This window comes from Chiloscyllium punctatum, chromosome 10 (assembly GCF_047496795.1).
Source record: "Chiloscyllium punctatum isolate Juve2018m chromosome 10, sChiPun1.3, whole genome shotgun sequence".
Classification (NCBI taxonomy): domain Eukaryota; kingdom Metazoa; phylum Chordata; class Chondrichthyes; order Orectolobiformes; family Hemiscylliidae; genus Chiloscyllium; species Chiloscyllium punctatum.
The window spans coordinates 76,342,657-76,356,311 of record NC_092748.1 but is presented as its reverse complement, the minus strand read 5'-3'; the positions used below and the strand labels follow the sequence as shown (position 1 = coordinate 76,356,311).

Below are 13,655 nucleotides of genomic sequence, written 5' to 3'. Positions count from 1 at the left end.
AAAACCTATCTTTAGTCTTCAACAGGAAATAATTGCGAAGATTAAAATTTAGAGTGAAAACTTAGGGAATTTGCAAGCCATATATATCTTAAAAGGGAGAAAAAGCATTGTGGAACGTAATTTTAGAAATGTCATTTTTTAAAAAAAAAGTGTAAAGTCATTTTCTTCAAATCACTTGGACTAAAGTTTCGTTTGACGAGAAACGAAAGTGAAAGCGATTGTAAAACCTCGCAGTGTTGCCATTCTCCTGTGAGCGATGGCGGCGAGTACTGACTATCTCTATCCCGTCCTGGTAGAAGGGGACTGGGGTCCAGACGTCGCTAAAGTTTTGAAAATTAAACTTCAGCTTTACTTCCAAAGTAGAAAAAAATCGAACGGCGGAGACTGCGTCGTGGAATATGAGGATCTGTCAGCAAAGCAAGCAGTCGTCTGTTTCGCCTCTCCGGAAAGTGCGTGAGTTTCTTTGATATTGAAAGTTCCCACTTTCAAGCACCATTCGATAAAATTCACAGTTACACGGGACTCTATAAATGCAGCGTTTGTGTTAGAAATTCACTCGTTGGCGATAGATCACTCTCTATTGGGGGGGGTCTCATTTCAGGGAACCCCGAAAGTGGCCAGGGTGTGTGTCTCAAACACACAGAGGGGGACAAACACAATGATGCGGTCAGTATTTGTGGGGAAATAAATGGCCCTGTTTTAGCGGCCTGAGATCTTAACACCGTTCGATAACAGCAGCAAGAAGAAACTTGGAGGATAGACGTCCGAAGCGAAAATAGTTAGCAGCAGCAATAGAGAAAGAAGCAGATTTAACGTGTGGAATTTTGTTGGAGCTTTGCCTGCCGGGTGAGAGCATTGGACTCCCTAATTAGCCACTTCAGGGCCTTGATTGGCAGTAGGGCGTGAAGATTGACATTTACTTGTGGTGGAGATGAGAAAACAGAATTTGCCTAAGGGTACGTCACTACTCTTGCTTACGAAATATACTCCCACATTTAATCTTGATTTGGAGATGCCGGTGTACAAAGTTAAAAATCACACAACACCAGGTTATAGTCCAACAGGTTTAATTGGAAGCGCCGCTCCGAAAGCTAGTGCTTCCTGGTGTGTGATTTTTAGCATTTAGTCTTGCCAGCCCCAGGAACAGAAGGTTCTTCCTAACGTTTGAGTCCAATACAACTGTTTTTCCCACAGATGCTGATAGACCTGTGCTATATTTCCAACACCTCGATTTCAAGTTCAGATTTCCAGTGCTCCATTTTTTTTGTGTGTGTATCTTTTTTTTAGATTAGATTACTTACAGTGTGGAAACAGGCCCTTCGGCCCAACAAGTCCACACCGCCCCGCCGAAGCGCAACCCACCCATACCCCTACATCTACATCTATATCTACCCCTTACCTAACACTACGGGCAATTTAGCATGGCCAATTCACCTGACCTGCACATCTTTGGACTGTGGGAGGAAACCGGAGCACCCAGAGGAAATCCACACAGACACAGGGAGAACGTGCAAACTCCACACAGTCAGTCGCCTGAGGCGGGAATTGAACCCTGGTCTCTGGCGCTGTGAGGCAGCAGTGCTAACCACTGCGCCACCGTGCTGCCCTATCGTAGGCGTTGGAGAAAGATAATCAAAAAACCTGATGTTGAGGCAACATCTTGTCTTTTAAGGCACTAGTTGAGAGTCTTAAGAAATAGTGCTGTTTTCTAAAATTGGTAGGGAGCATTTTTTTTTGAAACTTTTCTGCAGTGACTCCAATGATTGCAAAATCTATTATAGTTGTTGGGAGCAAATAGCCAGGAAGTCGAAGCTAGATATTTAGCATTTTATTAAATTTTTACTTAAGTATACTGGACTTTCCCATTCAAGAGCCATTTGCAAGCAAAATATCTGAATCCTTCAGACAGCCATCAGTTTCTGGAATTTAATTAGTTGGATCCTTTCTAGGGTAACAGTGCCTAGAAATAGCTATTAGTGATGCATCAAGCAGTTTAGTGACATTAGCTCAATAGGAGAAACAGGAAATCAGAACCTCCAAAAAGAGAAGATTTGGAGGAGCTGGTGTTGGACTGGGGTGGATAAAGTTAAAAGTCACAACACTAGGTTATAGTCCAACAGGTTTATTTGGAAGTACTAGCTTTCGAAATGCTGCTTCTTCATCAGGAGGTTGTGAAACAGGACCATAAGACAGAATTTACAGCAAAAGGATTACATTGTCATGCAGCAGAAATTAATATTAAACAAATTCAGATTAAGTCTTTCATCTTTTAGAATGGGTTTGCTAGTTTTGATTCTTTAATATGAAAATCCCAGAACTTCTTTTAAGTTACATTCTCAAGGTAGCTTCAGGTTTTCTAAGAAAGCTGCCATCTCAGCTCAGACAGTGCATTAAAGGTACAAGGTTAAAGTCTGTCTGTGTCCCAACCTTGAGTCAGACTGGTTCCATTTCTAAAGTGGGATTTACAGAATCTTACATGGATTGACCATAGTTATAATTTTGTTTTTCTCAAACTCTAACATTTTTGAAGAGACATTGCACAGAAAAAGTCTTTCAAATAGAACAAATTTAGTTCACTTCAAATTCAATAATTAGTCCAACAATTAATTCCAGTAGAGTTGATACCTTTGTTGAAGTGAGTATCGTGGAATTACAGCGATGTAACAGCACAAAAAAAACCTTCAGTCCATCTCATCCATGCCAGCCAGATATCCTAAATAAATCTAGTCCCATTTGCCACCACTTGGTCCATGTCCCTCTAAACCCTTCCTAATCATAGAACCATCTGGATGCCTTTTAAATGTTGTAATTGTACCAACCTCCATCACTTCCTCTAACAGCTCATTCTATACACACACCACCCACTGTGTGAAAATGTTGCCCCTTCGGTCCCTTTTATATCTTTTCTCCTCTCACCCTTAACCTATTTCCACTAGTTCTGGACTCCCCCACTGCAGGGAAAAGACCTTGTCTATTTACCCTATCCATGCCCCTCATGATTTTATAAACCTCTATAAGGTCGCCCCGAGCCTCCAACACTCCAGGGAAAACAGCCCCAACCTCCCTATAGCTCAAATCCTCCAATCCTGGCAACATCCTTTTAAATCTTTTCTGAACCCTTTCAAGTTTCACTACATCCTTCTGATAGGACAGAGACCAGAATTGCATACAATATTCCAAAAGAGGCCAAACCTAGGCCCTGTACAGCCACAACATGACCTCCTAGCCCATCTACTTGATGCTCTGACCAATAAAAGAACCATACCAAACGCCTTCTTCACTAACCTATCTACTTGTGACTCCACTTTCAAGGAGCTCTGAACCTGCACTCCAAGGTCTCTTTGTTCAGTAACTCTCCCAAGGACTTACCATTTAAGGTAGAAGTCCTGTCCTATTTGCCTTTCCAAAATGCAGCACCTAACATTTATTTAAATTATACTCCGTTTGCTACTCCTTGGCCCATTAGCCCATTTGCTCAAGATCCCATTATACTCTGAGGTAACCTTCTTCGCTATCCACTACACCTCCAAGTTTGGTATCATCTGCAAACTTGCTGACTATACGTCCTTTGTTCATATCCAAATCATTTATATAAATGACGAAAAGCAGTGAACCCAGCACCGATCCTTGTGGCACACCACTGGTCACAGGCCTCCAGTCTGAAAAGCAACCCCACCATCTTCTGTCTTCTACTTTCAAGCAGTTCTACATCTAAGTGGCTAGTTCTCCTTGTATTCCACGTGGTCTAATCTTGGTGACCAGTCTACCATGAGGAACCTTGTCGAATGCCTTACTGAAGTCTACGGATACGGATATCACATCCACTGCTCTGCCCTCATTAATCCACTTCATTACTTCTTCAAAAAACTCATTCAAGTTAGTGAGACGTGATTTTCCACACAAAGCCATGTTGACTATATTTGCCTTCCAAAATACATGTAAATCTTGTCCCACAGGATTCCCTCCAACAACTTGCCAACCACCGATGTCAGGCTCACTGGTCTATAGTTCCTTGGCTTTTTCCTTACCACCTTTCTTAAGGAGTGACACCAGTCCTTAAGTGAGGTCTTTTGGCACCTCACCTTGTGACTATCAATGATCCAAATGTTGCCACAAGGGGACCAGCAACCACCTCCCTAGCTTTCATGATTAACTTGAAACATTTATGCTGAAATCTCTATACCTTAATCATTAGTTTACTTTTCGAATCAATGAAGAGCAATAAAAAAAAAGGTTATGATTAAGCAGTGGAAAGGAATTAGTATTAGAACAAACTTTAGCAAGTGACCATCCTGAGGCTGCATGTAGCCCCCAGGAGTCCATCCCATAGTTCTGTCCGAGTAATCATTGAAGGTGAACCAATGAGTAGAGTGTGGGCTGAATTCTCATGTCCAGAAATCTTTGGCACCTAGCCAGTTTACAACCCTAACCTTAATCCTATTTTAGTGTTCAATACCATTCACAAATCTTCAGATATTGAAGTATTCCATGTCCACATGTAGTAAGCTGCAGAACAGTTCGGTTTGAGCTGATATGTGGCAATTTACAAACCTGCTGCACAAAGGCCATGCAGTGACCATCTCCAGCAGCAGTAATTCAAAGCAGTAATTGAACTATAGACATTCAATGACATTATCAATGCTCATTCTCCCACTATCACCATCCTGGAGGTCATCGTTGATCAGAAGCTGAATTGGTCTGGCTATGTAAGCTATAAGAACAGAACAGAAACTGAAATTTTGGAGTAAGATATCATCTGCTATTTCGCTAAAGCCTGTCCACAATCTGGCAAGGCTCAAGTCAGAAGTAGAATGGAATATTGTCCTGGATAGGTGCACTTCAAGCAACTATCAAGAAGCCCTACAATATCCAGAACATGCTACGATTAGCATTCTACCCTCTGCTTTGAACATTCACTTCCTCAATGCTAGCACAGAGGTAACAAAGTGTAACCTCTACAAGATGCACTGCAGTAACTCACCAATAGTCCTTTAACGGCACCTTCCAGACCCACAAATTCTTCCAGTCAGATGGACAAGGACTGTGGATGCATGAGAATACACAATTTGCAAGCCTCTCTCCCAAGCCACAAATTTCTTGACTTGGAATTGGTGGATTAAAATCTGGCCCAAGAGGGAACCGACAGCTCAATAATCTTGGGAACCCCACTGTAAGAGGGGAAGAGACTATGACAGAATCTCAACATGGAGTCATACTCACGAAATCCAAAACTGCTATGAATTAAAGTTGGTAAGACCCTGAAGAGCAGACAAGAAATCATCCTGTTAGGTTCTTTTTTCTTGAGATTCTTGCGCACTTGATGTAACTGCAACACTCCAACTTCTGTGAACAAACAAAATTTGATTAAGCAGAGGACAGTAAAGTTTTCTGGAGAAACCCTTAACACTCTTCGCAATGCTTGCAAAGCCGTGTCAAGGAATCGCTCTCTGAACAAAGGAAACAGTCCTTCCTTTATACAAAATCATTACATCACAATCAGTAATGCTTACAAGACAAATCCCAACCATTCCCCCTGCAGTCACATGCTACTCAAAACACAATGTAGTGACCATATAATTTCCAGAAACAATATAATGTAAATCATCTCTTAATGGTCAAATCTGTTGTGGATCTGCAAAATTCCAACTGCAATGTTCTTATTGATTTCTGAATAGGGGAATGATACTGTAATTCATTTATGCTGAATAACTAGGAAAAGCCGTGTAAATGGCCCTGAATGGCAAGAGATAGATTGGAAAGAATTTACATTCCCAACTGTTAGAGAGAGACATTCTACCCCAGCCTCGGGACATCCAATTTCCATCAGGTCAGCAGAGCAAATTAATCCTTTAATATCTCAGTCTGTAAGTTTTAGTTACTTTGACAGTATGACCTTTACTACATGCAGCCCTATCATTGAAGCATAGAGTTCCAAGGACCACCCCCACAACTTACCACAGTGCATCCACACCTGTTAAAATAGTGATGGGGGAGGGACACGTTGCTGTTGTAAAATTGCCAGCAAGACCACCAAGTTCACCCTAATTTGGACCTTAATTACCTTAAGTGCTGTCCACCTTCATGGTGCAGGTTAATTAGATAAGTAAATAAACAGTAATGGAGAAGTAGTACAAATCTGAAAGCCTGCAAATCACCTGGACCTTTTAGGCTCAAACAGTTTGATTTTAAAGAAGGTGTCTACAGAGATAACAAATACATTGATTTTCACCTTGCAGCATTCCCTAGATTCTAGAATAGTTCCCTGTAGATTAGAAGTGAGAAAAAAATAAACTTGTTATTTAAAGTCAAGGATGAGATAAATAAAAATCTGTAGGTAAAGTGAGCTGACATCAGTGCATCAGTTCGTGTTTACACAGTGAATCCCTAGTGACTCTTCCAACAAGTATTTAAATCTTTTGTCATAGAGAAAAGTAGTTGGGGATTATCTTTGCATTCCAGCATGATATTGGAATAGTGAGTAGATTCAGAAGATGAGAGCAGAATCCAGTAGTACTTTTAGTGTTCAAGACAGGTCAGGAAAGGAAATGGGTAAGCCAGTTGTTTACAATATCGTTTCACGTCCATTAGAATTCTGGGACACATAGCAACATAAGGGGAATGGCCAGGGTGAACAACTGTCATGATTTTATTGTGGAATAGGACATCAAGGGCAGATGGGAAAGTGCAGTTGACTAAATCAGCAGCTGCAAAATGTTGCAAATGGCATCAAAGATTAAATATGTAATTTGAAAGTGCAGGTGGAAGTGAATTGGGGAATCGTTTATCCAATGCCAAGTATAGAAGTATTAACATGACTGAGAATCCCACGTTTCTCTCAGTGACAATTAATTTCCCGACACCATGTTTAAGCATAATACCTGGTTTCTCCCTCCTTGTTTGATTGGGGGTGTTATACCTGACACCCCTAAAAATATATTTTCAGTTAAGTGGTTTCCTGCCTATCTGAAAACATATAGGCTTTAGACGCCAACTTATCCAATAGAATTGCTGATATTTAAACCCTTTCTTGTGGTAAATCAATCTGCATTCTATTGTTTTGTGTTACTGCACACTGAAAGACCAGTAAAATCAAGTAGGATGGTGGTGGCTCAGTGGTTAGCACTGATGTGTCACAGTGATAGGTAGGGTTCGATTCCAGCCTGGGGAAACTGCCCCATAGTGTGCAGGAATGTGCAGGCTGGTGGATTAACCATGGGAAATACTGGGTTACATGGATAGGATGGGGGTGGGGTGGGTTGGGATGAGATGCTTTTTGGAGGGTTGGTGTGGACTTGATGGGCTGAATGGCCTGCTTTCACAATGTAAGGATTCTATGATGATGAAAACAAAGAACAGCGGTTGTTTAAAATCTAGACAAAAATGGAAATTACTGGAGAAACTCAACAGATCTGGCAGCATCTCATACTGACGAAGGGTTGCTGGACTCAAAACACTGACCGTGTTTTCTCTGCACAGGTGCTGTCTGACTAGCTGAGTTTCTCCAACAATTCTGTTTTTGTGACTGAAAGGCCAGTATTTGACAATACTGCCTTAATACAATGTTACAGTGTTCTTCTGAACTTTTTCTGCAGCAAGATGTCGAGTGTTAGAGAAAGAGTCACATGAAATCGATTTGCAAAAGAGAGGAAAACTTCGCTTAACTGTCAAACCTCTAGGAGATGCTGATGGGGACTGTGCCACAACACCACAACTGGCTTCAAGACAGTCTGTAAGTTAATGTGTTCAGGTATTTCTGTGTTCTTCTAGTAATCTATTTCAAATTATTTTCAAATTATTAGGTTTTATAAATAACAGGGCTTACCGAATCACACTGTTCCATTTTTGTTTAAGCACAGTTACGGCATATGAAACACAAAATGCTTTGTAATTATAGATTCATAGAGATGTACAGCACGGAAACAGAGTCTTCAGTCCAACCCGTCCATGCCGACCAGATATCCTAAATGAATCTTGTCCCATTTGCCAGCACTTGGCTCATATCCCTCTCAACCCTTCCACCGTGGGCGGCACGGTGGCACAGTGGTTAGCACTGCTGCCTCACAGCGCCAGAGACCCGGGTTCAATTCCCGCCTGAGGCGACTGACTGTGTGGAGTTTGCACATTCTCCCCGTGTCTGCGTGGGTTTCCTCCGGGTGCTCCGGTTTCCTCCCACACTCCAAAGATGTGCAGGTCAGGTGAATTGGCCATGCTAAATTGCCCGTAGTGTTAGGTAAGGGGTAGATGTAGATGTAGGGGTATGGGTGGGTTACGCTTCGGCGGGGCGGTGTGGACTTGTTGGACCGAAGGGCCTGTTTCCACACTGTAAGTAATCTTAAAAAAAAAATCTAAAATCTGTTATACCTATCCTGATGCCTTTTAAATGTTGTAATTATATCAGCCTCCACCACTTCCTCTGGCTGCTCATTCCATACACGTACCAGCCACTGCGTTAAGAAGTTGCCAGTTAGATCCTTTTTAAATTTTTCCCTGCTCATCCTAACCAATGCTGTCCAGTTCTGGACTCCCCACTCTATTTACACTATCCATGCCCCTCATGATTTTATAAACCACGAGAAGATCACCCCTCAGCCTCTGCACTCCAGGGAAAACAGCCCCAGCCTATTCAGCCTGTCCCTATAGCTCAAATCCTCCAACCCTGGCAACGTGCTTGTAAATCTTTTCTGAACCATTTCAGGTTTCAAAACATCCTACCGATAGGAAGGAGACCAGAATTGCACACTGTATTTTAAAAGTGGCCTCACCAATGTCCTGTACAGCCACAATGTGGCCTGCCAACCCCTATACCTGATGCTGTGATCAATAAAGGAAAGCATACCAAACATCTCCTTCAGTATTCTATCTCCCTGCAACTCAAGTTCAAGGAAATATGAACCTGCACTTTCAGATCTCTTTGTTCAGCAACACTCCCCAGGACCTTTACAGTTACATATATAAAAAACCTGCCCTGATTTGCCTTTCCAAAATGCGACCCCTCACATATATCTAAATTAAATTCCATCTGCCACTGCACAACCCATTGCCCCATCTGACCAAGATCCCATTGTACTCTGAGGTAACCTCTTTGCTGTCCATGATACCTCCAATTTTGCTGTCATCTGCAAATTTACTAACTATACCTCCTATGTTCACATCCAAATCACTATGACTAAAAGCAGTGGAGCCAGCACTGAGCCTTGTGGCATACCACTGGTCACATGGGCATATTCAGTCGGTATTTTAAACACACACTGCTTTGCTGTCCACTCACTTGCTTCTGCTTGCTGCCTCTCCTGACGACCTCATTTCTTCCCGCTTGCTGCCTCTCATGACCCTTTCATTCTCTCCTGTTTATTGCCTCTTCTGACCCTCTTGCTTCCCACTTCACTCTCCCTCCTACTTACCATCCTGCTCAATGCTGCCTATTACTTGCTGTCGTTGACTTGAACCCTTACTTCTTGCCACTCGCTACCTTGCTGATTGACTCCCTCTTGCACCCACTTAGTGCTTTCCACTTGCTGAATTGCTTGCCACCTCCCTCTGCAGTCATCACTGTGAGAGTGAGCTAAAGAGAGCGGTAGTGAGAGGAAGAAGTGAGGGGGTCAGGAGAAGTGTGATAAGTGGAAAGGAAAAGTAAGCAGTGAATATGAGGTGAATATCAGGCTAGGAGCAACAAACACAAATGAGTGAGAGGGTGTGAGCAAAGTGCAGCGAATGAGAGAGACCTGGGAGATTGAGAAAAGAGGCAAAGGTATGAGGGCATTGGGAATGGGAAACTATGAGCAGAAAGAGAAGCAATAACCAATCTGGCAAATTGGAAGCGACAAGCAGGAGGAAGTAGTAAAAGAAGATTTTTGGACCAGTTAGGTTCAAGGCTGACGATAGGGTTTTAATGAAAATGTTATTAAGTCTGGAAACTAATCCAGCCTTGTTACATGTTTCTTATGGGAATATGATTTTTGTTTCACGGATTTTCATTTGGCATTCAGTTTTTAGGAATGTGTTAGGAACACTAATCAAGGCATATGAATTGTAAAATATAATTTAGATTTCTTAAGTATAATTTTGATTTAGAAAAAACAAATTTGACATTTTACAGGACCTGGATACTGTAAGAAAACTACGCAAGACAGAAAAAGGTACACTAACTTTCTTCTCAAAAGTTAAAATGTTGCTGCATTGGGAGGAATCTATTCCTCCTATTGACACTTTATGGCAGGAGACAATCAATCTTTCTACAAACAGGTGTATGTGGACTGTATGTTTTATTGAATGTGACTGGAATATGTGTAATTGTGTGACTAAGTCAGAAAGTAGAAGGAAAATACTGAAGAGTAAATCAATTTAAGACATTTTGATTAGGTGGTAATAAATCTATTTTATTGGTGATTTAGTTTTGGGGGTTGAAGATTAGAATCCGAGGAGAAACCAAATGAAAAGACTATGCTTCCCTGTCTTTTTTTATTAAACCCTTTGACTATATTTGATTGTAATTTTAGTGAATATTGAACTTGTACTGCAGTTTTCATGCATCAGTTGTTCATCCAGAATCTTAGCAGTGATTCAGGCTCAAGGGACTAAATTCCTTTTCATATAGTTTCTCCAAGTTTCACGCACATCTTAGAAAAATTCACATATTTTTGAAGATCTTTGTCCCATTGGCATAAAAAAGCTATACATATATTTAGGGATTTAGAAATGCATTGGATCTTGCAGGACCATTGTCACACTTCTGAGTGTTGCCACAGATTCAAACTTCTGAATTTGTTCAAGTTTAGAACATTTCAATATTTTTTTCCAAATACTGCCAACTGTAATATGGTGACAGAATAAAAAGATTTTTAATTAAAAGTTGAGTACTAGCTGTGTATTGATTGTGGTGCAATAATTGAATACAAGAGGAGTAATTATTTCTTGATATTTTGTGCAAAGGGTTCAGGTGAATATTAGCCTCAAAATCTGACAGCTTTTGATCCTGCTGATCACAAGAGGATGTAGATGGGCTTGTCAAATGAGCTGATTAGTGGCAAAGGATGGATGTGATATTATAGCTGGAATATTAATCCAAAGACTCGGGTAATATTCTGGAGATTTGGGTTCAAATGCTGAGCAAAAGTGAGGGAAAACTGAGGGCTGAACTTTTACCAATCACTGCAAGCATATTACTACCAAACACATTATAAAATAATCGCTTTCCTCTTGCCAGCAAAAGCATCAAAAAAGGAGAGATATGAAAATTACATTTTGATATTGAGCTAACGCTATTGAAATTTATGTTTGTGGCAAAACAAAGACTTTCACATCTGAAGAAGTCATAGGACAGCTTAGTTCAAAGTTTACAAGATTTGTTTAACTGTCTTACAAATCTGTGGAATTTTTCTAGTTCTGTTAAGTGTATTGAATAACTTGGGAATAAAATTGCCTGCAAATGTCAATGTTCAACTGAGAACTGATGTTAACAAAAAACATTATTTTTTTTCAGAATCAGAGAGTAACTATTTGGACTATGGAGCTTAATTGGTAGCAGAACAAAATATTTTCAATTATTTTCACTGTTGCTAGATTTAAAAAAAAAACCTGGAACGTTGTTGAAAACAGCAGTATAGGTGTACCTTTATCAGATGGACTGCTGCAACTCAAGAAAGCAACTCTATCACTACCTTCTCAAGCAATGGATGACAATGCCACATTCCTTTTTTGTTAAGAAGTAGAAAATGGTAGAAATCAGGTCAGGTCAGTCAGCATCTGAAACGGAAAGCTCTATTGACGTATAAGGGACGATCTTGGGCACTCAAAGATAATGTTTTAAAAAGTACTTCACATTTTGTCTCCCCAATTAGGTAAGCTAACAAAAGTGGTTCTCAGGCCTTACCGTTTGAAAGATCTTATTTCAAACGAAGTAATAATTACTGATGCCCATGTTGATTATAATACAATAAAATTACTTTCTGAATGATACATTCACCAGTGCCTTGTTAAAAGAAGTTGACAGATTTGAACAAGCTGTCTGATTTGGTAATTAATGATGTAAACACTCGTATATTGCCTTTAACTGCAAGATAACTTTACAGGTTTGGCAATATGCCTTTTGAATACTTCACTGGAAGGCACACCTCTCATTGTATTCAGTGACATTGTGTATGCTGAGACTCAATTAATACAAAAGGTTGTTTGTCCCTCCCTCACTGCTATTCCTAGCCCATCTTTGCTGAAACACTATTGGCATGCTGTCAAAGACTTTCCTGTAACTGGGCCGCCCAACAGTACGTAGGTGTCCACTGTTCCCAACTTGTGCTCCTTGCCTCTTCAACTGAAAACAAAGTGATGAATCAGTATACCCCTATGTTTAACATCAGTTGAAGGAAGCACTCAGGATGCAAGGGCATAAAATGTACTTTAGGTAGGGGCTTCAATGTCCATCACTAGGAGAAGGTTGGCAGCTTCACTATTGGGGAGAAAGTGAGGACTGCAGATGCTGGAGATCAGAGCTGAAAATGTGTTGCTGGAAAAGCGCAGCAGGTCAGGCAGCATCCAAGGAACAGGAGAATCGATGTTTCAGGCATAAGCCGTACTTCAGGAAAGGAGGGCTTATGCCCGAAACGTCGATTCTCCTGTTCCTTGGATGCTGCCTGACCTGCTGCGCTTTTCCAGCAACACATTTTCAGCTTCACTATTGACCAGGCTGATTGAATTCTAAAGGATGTAGCTGCTAAATTGTGGCTGTGGAGACAGCAGGGAGGAAATCATCAATAGGGAGAAGTGTACTTAACCTCGTCCTTACTAATCTGCCTGTACCAAGATGTATTTGTCCATGACAGAATAATAGGGACATCTGCTATACAGTCCTTGTGGAGACCAACTGCCACTTTCACATTGAGGAAATCATCCATTATGTTGTGTGATTTCACCATGATACTGAATAGGATAGATTTCAGACTGCTGTAGTGACTCAAGACTGGGCATCTATGAAGTGATGTGGGCTAAAAGCAGCAACTGAATTTGATTCAACCAAAATGTCTAACCTCTTGCCGAGTTAATCCTTATTCTCCCATTACTATAAAGACAGGCAATCAACCCTGGTTCAATAAAGAGTGCAGGAAAACATGAGATATACTTAAAATTAAATGTCAGCCTAGTGAAACTGAACTTCTAGCATAAGTAGTATGTGATCAACAAAGCAAAGTGATCTCTCAACCAACAGATCAGATCCATATTCTACAGGCCTGGCATATTTTGTCAAAAATGGTGGTGATGGGCTCCACAAATATCTTCATCCTCAGTGATGGGGGTGTCCACCTTATTGTTGCCAAAGACAAGACTGACGTGTTTTCAAGCATCTTCAGCTAGTGGATTATCTGTCTTGCTTTCCTTGTGAGATCCCCGGTTACAAAAAATGAGCCCTCGGCTAATTTGCCTCTCTCCACATGATATCAAGAAACAGCTAAAGGCACCAGATACTACCTTTAGCAGCCATAGGCCCTGACGACATTCTGATAGAAGTACTGAAGGCCTGTGCTTCAGAATTAAATGTATCCCCAGTCAAGTTTTTTCATATACATCAGTTTTCCACATTGTTGGGAAGATGCCACTGTTGGTCAGATATGTCCTGTCCACAAGAATAAGGATAAATCCAACCTAGACAATTACCACCATATCAG

At 40.9% G+C, this 13,655-nt stretch overlaps 1 protein-coding gene across 1 annotated transcript in view; it reads left to right on the top strand.

Moving 5' to 3' along the window:
• Positions 1-221: 221 nt before the first annotated feature.
• The window catches only part of LOC140482316 (protein mono-ADP-ribosyltransferase PARP14-like), a 64,220-nt gene continuing 50,786 nt past the window's right edge, over positions 222-13,655 (top strand). Inside the window, exons 1-3 of the mRNA XM_072579594.1 lie at positions 222-449; positions 7,593-7,729; positions 10,097-10,136. Of these exons, the coding sequence (XP_072435695.1) occupies positions 257-449; positions 7,593-7,729; positions 10,097-10,136 (370 nt within the window). The 5' untranslated portion in view covers positions 222-256. The remainder of the gene's footprint in view (positions 450-7,592; positions 7,730-10,096; positions 10,137-13,655) is intronic.